Below are 16,710 nucleotides of genomic sequence, written 5' to 3'. Positions count from 1 at the left end.
TTTGCTAAAAGCATGACCTTGTGAATCTCCATATAGAAGTTACTATGCATTTCCAATTTTGTAACATACAAAAGGAGAAGAAAAAAGAAAAGTGTTGTGGATTTGACAGAAATGTTACACTTGAGCAAGTGTATGACACATGTAAAACTTGAGGGCGGAGACTATGACAACAAGCAACAAAATATGATTATTCACGGCTTGCACCATTCTTCCCAAAACTACGTTCAGAGGGTATCAGAAAAGTCCTTTAAGTATATCATCTCACGAACAAACTATTGAAAGGGCTGATTTTTTGTTTCGTCATATGAATCATTTGCTTTTGTAAACTATCTCTTCATCATCCACATCAAATGCAGGATTACAGAGGCATTTGAAAAGTCTACCGAGACCCTGCAGAAGAAAGAATAAATGTGTACGTATTTTCGTAAGCAGAGTATCGTGAATACATGGTGGTATAAACATAATTTTTGTGATCAGTTGTAAATATTTCTACATATACCTGCGTGAAAAAGGGAGTTCGATAGGAAATTCCTCTAGGCGATTCATCGTCTGAAGAATCAGAAGTGCTTTCTTCGTCATCAGAACTAGCTGCAATCTTCTTCCTCAAAGTTTCTCCTTTTGGATACTTGTCCTGAAGGAAGCATTAGTTTTATCAGCAAACTTGATGGTGGTAGCTTGCTTTGCGCCCTTGTGGGGGCACGAATCTGGCCTTAAAATAATATGCAAATTACAAAGAATTCATACATGAAGACACAGATCTTATAGAATGAAAGGTACATAATTGTCTTTGATTTTCTTTTATTATCTAAACATTTTGAAGTTTACCTCGTGTCAGAGACAGATAGATATCATACTTAGACCGTGGGGTAAGGGTGGCATGGGGCAGAGCATCGTGCAGATAACAAAAGTTAGACTGAAGTATGTATAATATATTTTCATGGATCTACTTTAAGAAATTGTTTATATCTTTGTAATATATATATATATATATATATATTTTAGGGGGAAAACCTTTAAAACTCCAAAGTTTGCAGTATAAGTATTTTTTATAAGTACAAAAAAAAAGGGAAGTATTAAAGGGAAGTATTTCTTATAAGCAGCAAAAAAGAAGTATTTCTTATAATTAAATATTTTCATTTTAGTTTACTTTATATTGAAATATCTTCATTTTAGTTATATTATTCAGAAAACATTGGAATAGTTTTATATTTTCTACGGGGTCACATCATCGTTAACATGACATTATATAATAAAATGAATAAATATTTAATAGGAATTAAAGCAGACCAATTTTTTTAAAATAATAAAACGAAATCGGTCATATATTATAGGAATAAAATGTTATTTTACCCAAAAGTTATTATGAAGAACAATTGACAGCCTATATTCCAAGAAACCTGAAAGCTCGTTGCTAAGGTAACTGAATATGCACCTGAAATATCTTCCCAAGAATTTTAAGAGCAGTAGCCCGAACTTTAAGTTCCTCTTTCTTGACATTGTTTTCCTTTAGCACCTGCAACCATAAATGTATGAAGAACAATATTCTAGTCAGCCATTTCACGTCTTTTGTTCTGGTCGCAGGCGATAAAGAAAACCCCGATCTTAAAAAGGAAGTCATATGTAGAATTCATTATATCTCGTCCCGGATTATGTAAGGCTTTACTGTCTCGGGTTTTCTAGCTAACAAACTATTTCCCATTTCAGCGTGTGGAAATAGTAGTTACTTTTTCGTGCCAAGAGCTTCATTGTATCTGGATAAACGACAATTAATACAGTAACCCGTGTCCTGATCAACTATGAAGCTATTAAAGAGCATCCCTTCTTGTTAAATAATTAAAATGAGTTATGAACTCACCATTTGACACACGTGTACAAGGGTTACTTCTATGTCCACTACATTTAACTTCCACAAGGAACTTATCAATGTGTCCTTATGGAGGCGAATGTGAGAGTCAACATCATTTTCAGGGCCACTACTACCATCCATTTTAAATTGCTTGCGGATGTCTTCTTGAAGCTGAATTAATTGATAAGCACCTAAATTGCATTGCTCAATAGAATTAAAACATCATTTGGAATAACTAACCTCAGGAAATGCAACAGACTGTTAAGTGAGGGTTTGGTAATGTAACTAACCTTTAGCAGCTGTGAGTTGTGATTTCCAGAAATGTCCTTTATTGCGTACCCATTCAGCCAAAAATGGCACTCCAAGATAAATGGCCTTTTTCCCTAGTTCTTGTGCTGCCTGTCTTGAATATATGTAGCCGATGGTATGTAACATATCTACTCCAAATGCTGCATTCAGAGACAGCGGAGACTAATGTAATTGATTATATCATTGATAAATAACATGCTACGAACAATTCTGCATAATGTCCTTTACTATGAGATTCTGTACCATCTATCATGAGGAAAACCATTCGAGTTTTTTTCATGGCAAAATGTCTGGCTTAAGTCGTTTAAAATTTCAATCAGAGAAATGTTAGGAGTTTCATGGGCATACTCTGTTTAAGGTTTAATGTTTATAACTTTGAATGATAACCGATGGCATCATGTGGTTCGTCCCAAGGAATGTATTACAAATAAAGGCAGCTCAAAGTTCACTAACCAGCACGAGAAAGCCGTCTTGCTTCAGATTCTGCTCGTAGGAAGAATCCCTTTTTGTCACCACGAACATATTGGGCAAGATAATCTTTCAAATTTCTTGCTAGCTTTTCTTCCCTTTCTCTTTGGACAGCCTATATGAAATAAAGAAAACGAAGGTAAAAGAAATTAAAACAAAAATATAACCTCTCGCTTCTTTCCTCTCAAATCGACTATATAAAGCATAGCTAAATTGTCAATGTCATCGTCATCTTATCACCAACTGATGCAACAAGGTTAAATGAGTCCAAGAACTTAATGAAGTGGAATGGCTATAAAAGCGTGGACGTATGTACTCAAGGTCAAGTGAAAAATTGAACAAAAGAGACAGAAGCAATATATGAGAGCAGGGATTGTGCACATATTTCAGTTTCCTGGACACAGAATAATCAGTCATAGAGTAGAATAAAAACAAATTATTCTTTAAAACACATCAAATTAATCTTCACCACTTCAGCATTGTACTTCTAAACTAATAAAATTCACATTTCATTTTGTTGTTCAATGAATCGAAACGTCTCACTAATAATAAAATGTGATTTTCAGAGAAACAAAATTGCTCCAATTGAAACGAAAAGGCAGTGTGCACGGTCATAAATTTGTGTTACTGTCACAGTAAACCAAAATTATGAGCTTCTACATATTCGATACCTATATTGATATTGTTCTCTCTCACAATAAGAAAAAGTGAGGAAATGTAGTGTTCGGGAAACCTAACATTGAAAACGATTATAGCAACCTAAAAGCCCAATCACGTTAGTTGTTTTCTCTTACAAAAATAACATAAACACAGCCAAAGTAATGATGAAAAGTGAATATAAACTTTCTTGCCTTTAACTTCTCATTCAGTTTATCAGGATCCTCACTGTCATCAGCTAGCTCAGAAGAAGCCATTGATGCCACAGCTAGATGCCCTATGTAGTCCTCAAACAATTCACTTCCAAAGAGCAGGGCGAAGACAGCCATGGGGTCAAGCATAGTTTCCCTGTTAAGGAATTCATTCATTAATCTATGAAAATAAAAACTTCTTCAGGGAAGATCACGATTAAGGACACCTTTACTTTTAAAATGACATGTTTGATCCTAAAATCCAATTTAAACCACTCAAACCCTCAGTCACTAGACCAATTCTAGTGGTAATTTAGGAATATCTTATGATTTATTTGATTAAAATAAGTTGACTAAATTAGGGTTCTTCCACAATTAAAGCTTTTGTTAAATTAATCCTTAATTAAATTATTAATACTAATGAACCCTTAAGACCATAAAACGGAGCGTCTACTGATCCTCTTTTGATTTTTATTTATTCGACCATAGCCTTCTTTTCTTACTTTTCTTTATCTTTATGACACCTGAGGAATTTGCACTTTCTTAACCCAGATTGTACTCTTAGTCAAGTCAAAGAAAGATTGGGGCTCAGATGTCTATTCACAAATCACAATGACTATTATGTGCCAAAAGCCTTGGGTAAAAGTAAGATTACCATTGAACGCTAATCAGGCATAGTAACACTCATCACAATAATTAAAGCTAATCAAGTTAGCAAATACAATGGAGTTCCACATTGGTATTTAAGCTGAAAATCATCATCATCAGAAGTACCTCGATACAGAATGCTTCCCATTTTGATTGTACGCATTCCTTTGAACCGGATCACTCAAAACTTGGTACGCTTCACCCAATATCTGCTAACACAAAAACTTTAAAATATAAATACATAAAAACGTTACTCGAGTACTTGTTCACAAGTCCTTCTAATATAGAAAAAAAAAGTTTCTCCATAAATTAATTTATAAAACCATTTTCACATAACTTCTTTAAATTATTATTTTTAATTTACATATAAATTAATTTTAACTTATTAAAAAATATTTTTATATTTTTTTTCCTGAAAAAAGTTTCTCCACACAAACATTATATCTTTTTTTTTCTAACCATAACATTAATATAGTTGATATACCGTGGAAAAGCAATATAACAGTATTTAAGAACGTTGTATCATCATTTATCATCATCATAATCATTATTATTATTATTATTTTGATTAATCTTAATTGGAAAATGCTTTTGATATGTTTTTTACATAGTTTAAAGCAATTATTACTTCAATATATGATTGTACGAGTGCATTACGATTAAATTATAGTTAAGCGTGAGTGATTACAGTGGTAGAGTGGAGCTACCTGGAACTTCTCGGCAGCGCGAGGATCGTTCGGGTTTTTATCGGGATGAACTTGCATTGCCTGTAGCAGTAACCAAGCAGTTAAGCAAATCAGAAAAAAAAAAAAGTAGAATCAAAGCAAGAAGGAGAATAGTTAGTTGAAGTAGATTGAATAACCTTATGGTAATAGGCCTTGCGAATTTGGTCTTCGGAGGCAGAGGGAGTGATCCCGAGGATATCGTAGTACTCCGTTTCCTTCACCATCGTGCGTGCCAATTCAAACCTGAGAAGAGAATCCAAGAGGAGAAAGAAAGAGAGAAAGAAAGAAAGAAAAACGAATGGAAGAGAAGGGGAAGGGGTCACGAGGAAGTGTAGGCTTTACAGTTCTGATGCGCAATATTGTAATTCACGGGAAGTGCTTTTTCGCGGGAGAAAACAGTTTTTTAAGCGCATTGTGTCCCAGTGACAGTGCCTATCTCATCATCATCATTTTCGTTTCGGAATACAATGAATAGAGGGAGAGTGGCTTTTGGAGCTGTCTGTGGGCCTTTTCTTTGGACTTCTCAATGCTGCTTTTTTCTCTGTTCCTTCTTTGTTGGGCTTTCAGGATTTCGGAAATACTTTATATCAAATTAAAACTGTTTTGCTTTTTCTCCACCTGAAAGTTGCGTCATCATTTTTGTGTATTGGTGTCAGTGCACCTTTTTTGTTATTATCTGGACCTGAACGCTATGCAGAAAAGATTTTTTGACAAAAAAAGGAAAATAAAAAAAAAGGTCCTACCGGGAGTCGAACCCAGGTCGCTGGATTCAAAGTCCAGAGTGCTAACCACTACACCATAGAACCATTTGATGACAAACGTAAAACTAAATCTTATTTATAACAACTTTCACTAGCTATAATAACATTTCTATTCTATACTTGAACGATGGATTTTAGTAGCAAACCTACGTAATGTTGCGAGCCCCGGGAAAATATTTGACGTCATGCAAATTACATTTTTATTTAACTTTTAATATTTTTATAAATTTTAGGTTTTAATTTTAAATGTAGAGAAGTGTTTGCAATTATTATTTTTTAAGTTGATTAAATTCTATTTTTTAAAAATAAACAAACTCTCTTCCAGTCATCATAGTTACCAAATATTAACATGACGTCTTACAAAATCTGAAAGATTTTATTAGAATTTCAAAAACGCACTAACAAAGTTTTAAAATGATTTCATGTTTTAAACTCATTATAAACGGCTAAGTATTTGGATATAATATAGAAGAAGTTAACAAGCATGTTGTTTATTATGTTACTTAAAATATGTCCAAATCTCAGTTAATTTTATAAGATTAAGTTGATAAAACCTTATTAAGGATTCTCCTAGCAAAATTTGTTTGGTCAACTACATTTCCCTTTTATCAAAACCTCACATATTGCTATATCCGTTGTTCTTATACTCCATATCAGTAACGAAACTTGGACAAAATATTTAGGGGTGTCAAATTAGATTTGTTATATATAATTTTTTTAGTTAGAAAAAAAAAAGTTTTTCATTTTTTTTCTTCATTTCCTCTTCTTAAAACAAAGCACACATAATAGTAGAATTCAAAAAAATATAACTATTATTCGTTATTATATCATGTTATTATATCATGATACCAAACCATGAATATCATTTTAGATAAGCTCTTCGTATCTCACCAATTTAATTGAGTGGGTATTGTCAAATTTGACGATGCTTTTCCTGGATTACGTTCTAATAAATTTTTAAATTCATTATATATAACTCTATGAACTTTAGAGATTTGTTTTTCTTTGTGTTGAATTCTTGGTTCTCATGAAAAGTTAAACGTATATACACTTTTTTCATCTTTATCACAAACCTTCTTCCTTAAAAAAAATAATCAATTTTTTTACTCTTTATCATAATCTTTCTAATATAAATTTATCACATATCACCTATTTAGAAAAAGATAAAATTTATATTCACAAATCACAATTACCACAATGCAAAACATAACAATACTCATACCACTTTAATTAAATAAGTATAAATTCAAAACTCAAAAAAAAAAATTACCATAGTAAGCGGAAAACACAAAATCCATAAATTTCATAATTAAGGGTTATAATAATTTGAGAAAAAGTATAATTAAGGTTCATACCAATTTCATAAAAGAATCCCTAAAATCATAATTAGGTTTATACTAATTTGGGATAAACTTAATTTGAAGAAACATACTAAAAGAATCATAAATCTAACATACATAGATCATAATAAGATACTAATATTGTGAGAGATCATGTGAGTATATATACTTCAATCTCAATCTATGTGTTTCCTAACTTTTGTTTTCCAATCTATCTCTTTGTATTTATTTCTCCTCACACACTTTCATGATAATCTCTTTTATAAATCAATATCTCCATTAAATTTTTTATTTTATCTTTTATTATAATTTCCATAATATAAACTTAATATAAATAATATATAAATATAATTTTAAAAAAATACATATATATATATATATATATATTATATAATAAATTCCAAAAAAAAAATTGGGGATGCCATAACTCCCGTGTGTCATTTAATAGTTCCGCCACTGCTCCATATCATTGATGTGATGGGATATATTAAATATTTCATTTTATTTAAAAATACTGATTTAATTTTGTGAAAATTAATTAAACTTTAAAGTTAATTTTTGTAATATTTTGAAGTAAGTCAAGCGTAGCAGAATCTCTCTATCGAAAATCCCACATAATTTAAAAATAAACTACTCAAAATTACACATTGGAAATAATCCAAACTAAAAGTACCAAAAGTAACATCAATTTAATGTATCAGTTAAAATATAATTAACATATATATATATATATATATATATATATATATATATATATATATATATATATATGTGTGTGTGTGTGTGTGTGGTAGTATCTATGTATTTTAAACAAACTAAAAAATATTAGCTTGTAACAAGTCTTTACTGAACCATTTGATTTGTGTTAAATACAGAGTACACCCGCCACAAATTATTACGTTGCCATTTCCTTTATTGTGGGGCATTGTCCATTATAAGGTGTTATAGACATTTTCCCGAGAAAAACTGTACGTATTCTTGAGTTTAACAATTTAATAATACAAACATGCACTTCATTGAATTTAAGATTAGTGTAATATACTTTTAATTTTTTTTAATTAAATGTCAACCGTCGAGAGGTTACATAACCTCTCATCAGAATTCTTGTTTCAGAGATAAATCACTCCTTATCAGCATCGTGTTTTCTTTTGCCCTGTCTTCAATCCACCGCGTCAAATTAATCTAATATTCCAATTGTTCTCTTCTAATTACAATTTGAGCCTAATATCTAATGACCATGACATGACTAATTATTGTTAATTTAATAACAAGATACAATGAATCATGGCTATGAATTTACAGCTTTGCCATATCTGCATACTGGTTGCAGATTAAACAAATATATGATGTTGCATACTAAAAATTCCCCCTACTATATGTGAAGCACACCGTTGATCATGTTAAAACATCAAAAGGGTATATAAACAAACGTTATTCATATGCAGGTGCACTATGAACTATGCCCAGATGATTGCTCAAACCAAATAAAATGGAGATCTTTAAACATAAGGTATATATTCTTGAGAAGAAAAATAATTTAATCTTGGTATACATGCTATAATAAAGTTATTTTGTTACACGTAATGAATTTAATTGCGCTTGAAATCAAGATCATACCAAGAAGTGGAAGGTGAAAGCCCCTTAAGCATGTAAATCACGAGCAGCAGCCACCACTTGAAGCATCAGAACTTTGTGCTTTCTGCTTGAAGATGTTCTTTTTCCCACCAGATGAGCCCTCAGCCAAGAGACTTGGTGTCTCCAAAATCTGCAGATAAACAGGCAAACTCGAATTTGAAGCATTTCTTTCATTTTTGAGGGTGTTGACTTGTAAGTAATGCAAATAAATAGAAGTAACAACACCCTAAATTCTTTTGCAAAAGTTGCCAAAAAGTAAATCTTGCAATCTATGTCAATAAATAGTATTTTGTGAACAAAAATGGATGGGATATACAACAATTTGGGTATTTGAGAAGCCTGCACCAAATTTCAGTTTGCTACATAAAATTAACCATTTCAAGCTTACAGCCCAACATGTTGCCGGCATTTCATGGAGGTAAGAAATAAAAGACAAATGTACTCCATTTAAATACAAACAGAGCAGCTGTTGTGGCTACCAAGATTGGTATTGCTTATGAATTGCAGTGCAAGTACTGTTCTCAATATTGTGAGCTTACTGTCAGTTGTTTTGTATTTTATTCTCATTGTTTCTTTTGGTTTAAGTTATCTCAGACAACTAAGATTGCACTTTCCCAAGGGCCAGGAGTTGTTTGATTTTGCATATTTATATCCCATATAACAGGCTTAATGGCTAGAGCATATGGGTAATTTTTGTTTGTATTAATAAACTTAAGAATCTTTCTATTGTGAAAAAAATCCTTTCAACCATATAATAGCTTTAATTTCTGTTTTCAATCATTCGCACAGCTTGTATCCTAATAACAAGAGGCTAATTCTGTTCATCGTAAGTTACTGTTCATTTCATTGCTTGAAGTTAAGTTTTTCGAAAAATATTGTATGAAAAGACATCACCAAGAACACAAGCATAGCAATAATAATCCTTTCAAATATTTCAGTGTCCCCCTACTTGCTGTTTCCTTCTTTGGAGGATTTAGGAAGAGTTTCATTATATGTGTACCTTCATTACAAGCTCATCAAAACACTGTGCAACATTGACTCTGGTTTTTGCACTGCACTCAGTAAACAGGCATCCATATTCCCTTGCAAAGTTTATCCCTTCATTTTTGCTGACAACCCTTTCACTTTCCTGAAATACGAGAGAGCCTATTAGGACGAGGATTACTTTCTTTCATGCCTACTTTGAATATGACAGCATTTGCAACTTACAGCACTAATGAATGAAGACTGACTCTCAATTTCTTAGAAGAGTAACACAAAAGTTCACTAACACACCTTATCAACTTTGTTTCCTACAAGCATCTTGATGCAATCTTGATTGGTTGAGTAAAGGTCAATTTCTTTAGCCCATATATCAGATAGATTCGTAAAAGTTTCCCGCCTTGTGACATCATATACTGTACATAAACAACCAAGAATCATTGAATAGATGTATAGTATAAACTGCAGAAGAATATGATTCTATGCGTAAACAATTAAAACAGTCACATCATATTTGGAAGAAAAACACGTCCAACATCTATAAATAATCTATGAAATATGTCCAACATTCTCGTTGCAGTTGAATTTAGTTTACGATAAATTCAATTTGAAACAAATTTCCTGCAAGTAAAGGTCATATCGCTAACAGAAAGGACATATTAACCATGACATCTCACCGTATCAGGTATTGGAAGGCTCCTCCTCACTAAGGGTTTACCACTGGACAGTTCTTCACAAATAATAATTTTGCAAAATCATTTGACAAAACGTGCTTTATAGACAAGAATAAATTCAACATTTAATGACACCATACACATGTGAGGTCATCATCAAAGGAAAACATTGACAACATACATGTCATCAATGAAATCCATTTTAATCACCAGTTTGTTGTCTTTATAGAATATATATTCATAATTGATAAAATTGAAATATGTACAAACTATATAGAGCCATGTTGTATGATTTACAGCTCAACAAGATACCAAAATATAAACAAATAAGAAATGCAGTGTACAACATATGCATTGGATAGCAAACTAAAATATAGCGAAGTAACAGAGAAATCAAGAAACATACCCAGAATTATTCCTTGAGCTCCTCTATAATATGAACTAGTAAGTGTTCTAAACCTTTCCTGTCCCGCTGCACAAAGAGAAAATACAAAGTATTGCAATTAAGTTATTCCAGTGAAGGTTGACATGACTTCTTTAAAGGATAAGTCAAACAAATTTGCAACAAGTGCAGAATTCAGTATATTAGAAGCTGCTGATCTCTGTATATGAGACATATACTGCACAAAATAGCCAGAGCATTACGTGTCCTCTTAAATATACATTGTACATATGCTGAATATCAACAAAATATATTTGAGATAGAATTCTATAATACACTATACTAATCAATTAGCAACATCAATATCATTGATAAGATGCATTCCAGTATGCTCACTTTAAACAATGTTACAGATCTTTCCTAATTCTGTTTAAAGCTCAGCGCTAAGATTTGTAATCTTGATATCAAAATCAATGTGGCATCCTAATATATGTTAATGAACCAACAGTGAGATATTCAACATTAAATTTCAAAAGTTTCATTTTAATTGCGATGGAAAATGTTGCAATTAAAGCTCAAAACATGAGAGCTCCATAGCTTCACACTCACTTAGCAGTATGAGTTCATAGCAATGGTAAAAGTTATTCGCCTTAAGCCCCAACTAATATAGAATTTTGAAAGTATACAACAGAATAAAAGGGATTTGGCCTCTCAAAATGTTATAATTGAAAATTGAAAATACCTGTGTCCCAAATAGCAAGTTTTAACTTTTTTCCTCCAATTGTAACATATTTAACTTTGAAATCTACACCTGCAACACGATTATAAGAATCAATGCATATATGACCGAGTAGAAAATATAACTTTCTCACAAATAATTGCATGAATCTCCCTAATTATTCAACAAACCACATGGATATAAACTTTCGTAATGGGGTTATCAGGACTGATGCAGACAAACGCTCTATATTTCTTTTAACCAAAATAAAATATTAGAAACAATAGAATGTTACTTAACATTGAAGCCAGTATTCTCCAATCCTGAATTAGATTTGATCCTCTATAACAGATACTACTAGATCCAGTAAACAGTCAAGTGTATGAAGCCTGATCTGACTGGCCATAACCTGTCAATCAAGTAGACTAGGTACTGACTTGTGTATTGGGAGTCAAAATATGTACAAGTTAGCGTTGTAAATGAGCTAATCTAGTAATAAATTATGAGCTTATTTCATTAATTTCTCAATCAAGCTTGTTTGTTTTACCAACCAAATAATCTTAAGCATATGGCTTAGATTTAGGCTTACTTATACAAATGACTCATGCTCGGGCATCATAGGTTTGACAATAAAAGTTCGTGTGAGGGAAAGTGTGTGTATACATGTTAATCTCAAATAAGAAACGAGATATATTTAGCAAATTGTAATTTTATAAATAAAAAAAAAATTATACCTGACTTGCACATTCTCTTTTATACTTACATCTCTACTTATTTTTACTTCATTTTCTAACACAAAAAATACATATCAAATACTAAATTTTAATTAATCCACGTATATATGAACAAGCTAAAAGTTGCTTATTTTTAAACAAGTCGCTGCCAAGAAAAACTCTGACTCATTTAAACAAATGAGTCAGTCAGAGTCATACATTTTTGCAAGCCCAACTTGGACTTTCAAGTGCTCGGCTTGGGTCGACTCATTTACACCCTTAATGTTGGGAGTGGTCACTTCGACCTTGTCCAGTAACTTGGACTACAATGCCACTGAACCATATAATTAAGTTCACAAGAACACATGACTAATTAAAATTATGAGTACCAAGATCTCAATGAGCTCTTCAAATATGAGACGTTAATAAAACAAGAGTAACCCCTATAAGTCTAGATGAATTAGAAAGACATCACCAACCAACCAACCAACCACATCCCATTCCATCGATAACTATATTACCACATCACTTAGAAGAAGAAAATTGCTAGCAACACTCTTTCGGGTGGAAATTGATTACAAATAAAAATAAAAAAAATTCAAATCAGGATAGAGGATATAAATAAGAAGTGAGAACCATCCAAAATTTATATTTCAAGAGTGCTTCAAAAGTGTTAGAGGTTGTATTGTAAGTTTGTAACATTACTACGCATCACAAATCCACTAGGTAACTAACACTTCAAACCTTGAACTACAATTTCTACCCCTTATAATTTCTTCCAACAGTGATCATCGGAGAGAAACTCTTGAACTAAATTTTACAAAATAGATAACAAAATCAGGGTGGGAGAATTATATATATTCTAAATGTTACTAACCGATGGTGGGAGAAAGATCCTCGAAATTATCGGAGGTGAAGCTCAAAAGCAGGGTGCTTTTGCCAACGCCAGAATCCCCAATCAAGAGAAGCTTGAACAAGTAATCGAATTCGGGTTGACTCGACGAGGACGAAGCATCCATTGAGAATCCCAGATGAGAAATTGAATCGACAATGCTTGGACTTGGGTCTTAATTTGATGGATAAGTTCAATTTTGGATTGGATCTACGAAGGGGTTTTCTTTGCGTTCTTTTTCTTTTCTTTTTTATTCGGTTCCTTGGAATTTGCTTCGATTCGATGGAAAGTGGAAGGAAGCAGAAAGTGAAGGGAAAGGATTGAAGTGGAGGAGTGTTTAGAAGGTTATGGAAAACCCGTTTAAAGTTTGTCGCGTGCTTTTTGCGGTGATTGTTTCGGTTGTCGGTGTTTTCGCACCGGACTTTACGTTTCTTTGATTAATGGGAGAAAATCATATTATATATTTTTAATAATAAAATGTAAATTGTTTTTTGGTAAGAAATTTTAGTAATTAAAATAAAAAATTCACTACTTAATTCTTAAACAGTATTTGAACGGAGTAACTAAAATATTTTAGATTTTAATTTTTTTATATAGTAATTTAATTTTTTTAAGACAAGATGCTATATTAAAAATATATGAATAACTGATATTTACTTTCGATCCGAGATAATTCGTTTCTAATTTTAGTCTAATGATCTCGTCTTGACTTTCAACTTAAGCTTGTTCCTCTCGACCTTTAGCTCGAACTAACTTAGTTCAATTTTTGTGTTGAAAGTTTCACATTAACTAGAGATAACGTGAATTTAAAGTATATAATTGAGTGCAAACCTCACCTTATAAACCACTTTTGAGATTGAGTTAAGCTTAAAGTCTACTTCTTAACATGGTATTAGAACTTATCTTAACGAAATTTATTATTTGTTAGACCTATTGTTCCACCTGCTATCGAACCACCCATTAATGTCTAATCTCACGCTCGAGATGTATATGCCTCAGCGTGAGGGAGTGTGTTGGAAGTCCTACATCGGCTAAAGGTAAGGTCAATTTACAATATATAATTGGATGCAAACCTTATCTTGCAAGTTCGTTGTGTAAGGTTGAGTCGGGCCTAAAGTCCACTTCTTAACACTTCAGGCCTTAACCGACTCAGCTCAACCTTCGGCTTAACCGACTCATCTCGACCCTCAACCAAGGTTAACTCATCTCAACCTTCGGCCCGAGTCTAGTCATCTCAACCTTCACCCTAACTAACTCCTTTTGACCTTTGGCCATAATCAACTCGGCTCAACATTCATCTGGGGCCGAAGCAGCTTAACCTTCGACCCAAGTTGACCTGTGTTGACCTTCGGTCAACCCTGACCTCTCTTGACCTTCGACCCATACCAAATCATTTTGACCTTCAAATCTTATTGACCCATCTTGACCTTTTGCCCTTTCTGATTTGTCTCAACCTTCGGTCCGACTAACTCAACTCGACCTTTGGCCTATGCCAAATCGGGTCATCCTTTGGCCTACACTAATTTGGTTCAACCTTCGGCCTGCATCAATTCATGAATAACTATATTATTATAAACATAAAGGGACACCAATATTCTATTGGTGAATTCTTTCTAGCTGCCATAATCTAAAACTAGTTGACCTTCTAAAGCATCAAAGGTTTAATTGTGGTTGGATCTCGCTTAACCACAAGGATTTGAAACAACATGTCTACATCAAGATCTCTTTAAGAGTGTGCTTAAAGTTCATGACACAAACAACTTTTTGAAAAAGTGGAATACAGGGTTGCGAAGTCAAATAATTGTGGTAGACCTTGTGCCTTACTCTAAAGAAGAAGGAAACTACCTACCTTAGGCTCATGTCATGTATCAAATAAGTTGCGTAAGGAAGCCACATGCATTTAATGTTTCATAGAGAGCATTTACATATTTATGTGCTTGAACGTGATCAAACGATAATCAATGAAGATGAAAGCCTTATAAACCTCACAACATCTCAAAAGGGATTTGAAATTATTATTTTCTTTTTATCTCTGTTTAAAATAATTCTCTTCGAAGAAGAAAGGTGAACGATGCTTATGAAATTTTTGTCTTAATGATTTCAAGAATCTTAAACCTTTTTGTGTGCAAGGTAGAACAATGTTTTTGTTCATAGCTATGTAAGAAAGTGTTTATAATCATATATTTCTCTTAAGACATTTATCTTTTTTAGTTAATGAAATTTGTGATCTTTGAGATCATAACCTTTGTAATCAAAGTGTTTAGCTAGGAGTGATTAGGTTCAAAGAACAATTGTGCTTAGCTATAAGTGATTGAGTCCAAACAGTACTAGTAACTTAGCCAAGAATGGTGGTATTCAAAGGATATTTATAGTTTAGCCAAAGTGATTGGGTCAAAATAGTATTTATATCTTACAGTGGTAGTTTGAATTAGTGGAAACTTCATCGGGTTAATCAAGAAGTAACATAGTCTGGATTTGTTAGACGAATATGTATGAAAATAACCTATGAAATCTCACTATCATTTATCTTTTATATTGCATTCTATTTATTTTCATCTAATCAAAGGAGAGTTTTTTCAAAAATCTATTTTAAAAGATTATTTGACAATGCATCTTCCTTGTTGAAGTTGTGTCTGATTAGCTTTATGAAGCGCATCTCTCAAGAAATAACTTTAAACTTCTTCTATTTATGCCTATCAAACGAAGTTTTAAGAAATTTTTTCACATGTAAATACAAAAGTCATTCTTCCTTCGTGTGTATTTGACTTGTTTTTCATAAAGATATATTTATGTTTTTTTTTGTAAAAGAACTTAATAAAAAAATTCTTAAAATAATGTTATGTCTAGAGATCTTTTCTCCAACACATAACAATCCAATTTTTCTTCTTTTCGTCATAGTAGCACAATTCATTCAAGTCACAAAGAATATTGCCAAATGTAACATTGCATAAATCATTGTATTCATAAATAGTTCAATCATATCTCAATATTTTCAAGGAGCAAGATTTTTTGAAAGTCATGCTCATTGACCCAAAATAAAACATGTGGTCTATGTCCAAATTATATTTTAGGTGGAATGATTCATGGACAACCTTCTTAGTCATTAGGGATAACCAATGAATCTATCGTCACAAGTAATGTTTGAACTTATCTTGATTTTAATGAAAAGTTTATATATTAATTATATAAAGGTATAAATATGAATATAGATAATATCTAATTTTTTAAATTGGATATGAGAATATAACGAGTATATAAATATCCTACTTATCCTATCTATGTCCTTATACATATCCCAATAATCATCTCTATCTTCATATTTATCTGTTTTAAATTATTAAAATACACTTAGTTTATTAGATAATCTAAAAAGTTTATAACAAAATTTAATTTAGTGTTTTTTTGGTAGCTTATGTCTAAGACACATACATCATTTTTACTCTTTATATAATTATTTGACTTTTATTTAATTATTATTTAATACTTTTATTTTATATTTACATAATTAAAATTTATATCTTGATATTTGTTATTGAAAGAAAGAATACATTTTTTACATTAAATACTTTATATATATATATATATATATATATATATATATATATATATATATATATATATATATTATTTGGTTAAAATAACATGAGATTCAATATGAATATGTTATTAAAAAATATAAAAATATAAAAATACATATAAAAACATCTCTACAAAAAGATAATAACTTCGAAACATTCTCTCATTATCGATGATAATTTTTTTCACTATTA

At 31.7% G+C, this 16,710-nt stretch overlaps 2 protein-coding genes and 1 non-coding gene across 3 annotated transcripts; all 3 read right to left on the bottom strand.

Annotated features, from left to right (window-relative positions):
• On the bottom strand, positions 1-5,287 carry LOC114195244 (DNAJ heat shock N-terminal domain-containing protein). Its single transcript, XM_028085645.2, has 10 exons — positions 4,982-5,287; positions 4,827-4,886; positions 4,246-4,328; positions 3,475-3,628; positions 2,609-2,738; positions 2,137-2,295; positions 1,856-2,037; positions 1,433-1,513; positions 500-631; positions 1-390 (listed from the first exon to the last, which is right to left on the bottom strand). The coding sequence occupies exons 1-10, from the start codon at positions 5,066-5,068 to the stop codon at positions 310-312; spliced, it is 1,149 nt and encodes a 382-aa protein (XP_027941446.1). The 5' UTR covers positions 5,069-5,287; the 3' UTR covers positions 1-309.
• A 291-nt stretch (positions 5,288-5,578) lies between these two features.
• Positions 5,579-5,650, bottom strand: TRNAQ-UUG (transfer RNA glutamine (anticodon UUG)). The gene has a single exon. It is a non-coding gene; the product is annotated as a tRNA-Gln (tRNA).
• Positions 5,651-8,416: 2,766 nt separating this feature from the next.
• Positions 8,417-13,347, bottom strand: RAB18 (RAB GTPASE HOMOLOG B18). Its single transcript, XM_028086226.2, has 6 exons — positions 12,926-13,347; positions 11,360-11,428; positions 10,642-10,707; positions 9,856-9,977; positions 9,581-9,709; positions 8,417-8,710 (listed from the first exon to the last, which is right to left on the bottom strand). The coding sequence occupies exons 1-6, from the start codon at positions 13,065-13,067 to the stop codon at positions 8,600-8,602; spliced, it is 639 nt and encodes a 212-aa protein (XP_027942027.1). The 5' UTR covers positions 13,068-13,347; the 3' UTR covers positions 8,417-8,599.
• Positions 13,348-16,710: the final 3,363 nt, after the last annotated feature.

The sequence above is a fragment of the Vigna unguiculata genome, chromosome 8 (assembly GCF_037176805.1).
Source record: "Vigna unguiculata cultivar grain cowpea cultivar isolate G323 ecotype 2 chromosome 8, ASM3717680v1, whole genome shotgun sequence".
Classification (NCBI taxonomy): Eukaryota; Viridiplantae; Streptophyta; class Magnoliopsida; order Fabales; family Fabaceae; genus Vigna; species Vigna unguiculata.
The sequence above is the reverse complement of the archived record's forward strand: the minus strand, read 5'-3'. Positions and strand labels throughout refer to the sequence as shown.

What these genes read in the sequence shown, in the direction of transcription:
- LOC114195244 (XM_028085645.2), bottom strand. Translation starts at nt 5,068, where the DNA reads ATGGTGAAGGAAACGGAGTACTACGATATCCTCGGGATCACTCCCTCT. An exon ending in AACTGAATGAGAAGTTAAAG is followed by an intron (nt 2,739 to 3,474) that starts GCAAGAAAGTTT and finishes TATTTCATATAG; the next exon opens with GCTGTCCAAAGAGAAAGGGA. An exon ending in ACAACTCACAGCTGCTAAAG is followed by an intron (nt 2,038 to 2,136) that starts GTTAGTTACATT and finishes AATGCAATTTAG; the next exon opens with GTGCTTATCAATTAATTCAG.
- RAB18 (XM_028086226.2), bottom strand. Translation starts at nt 13,067, where the DNA reads ATGGATGCTTCGTCCTCGTCGAGTCAACCCGAATTCGATTACTTGTTC. An exon ending in GGATCTTTCTCCCACCATCG is followed by an intron (nt 11,429 to 12,925) that starts GTTAGTAACATT and finishes ATCGTGTTGCAG; the next exon opens with GTGTAGATTTCAAAGTTAAA. An exon ending in AGCTCAAGGAATAATTCTGG is followed by an intron (nt 9,978 to 10,641) that starts GTATGTTTCTTG and finishes GTTTATGTACAG; the next exon opens with TATATGATGTCACAAGGCGG.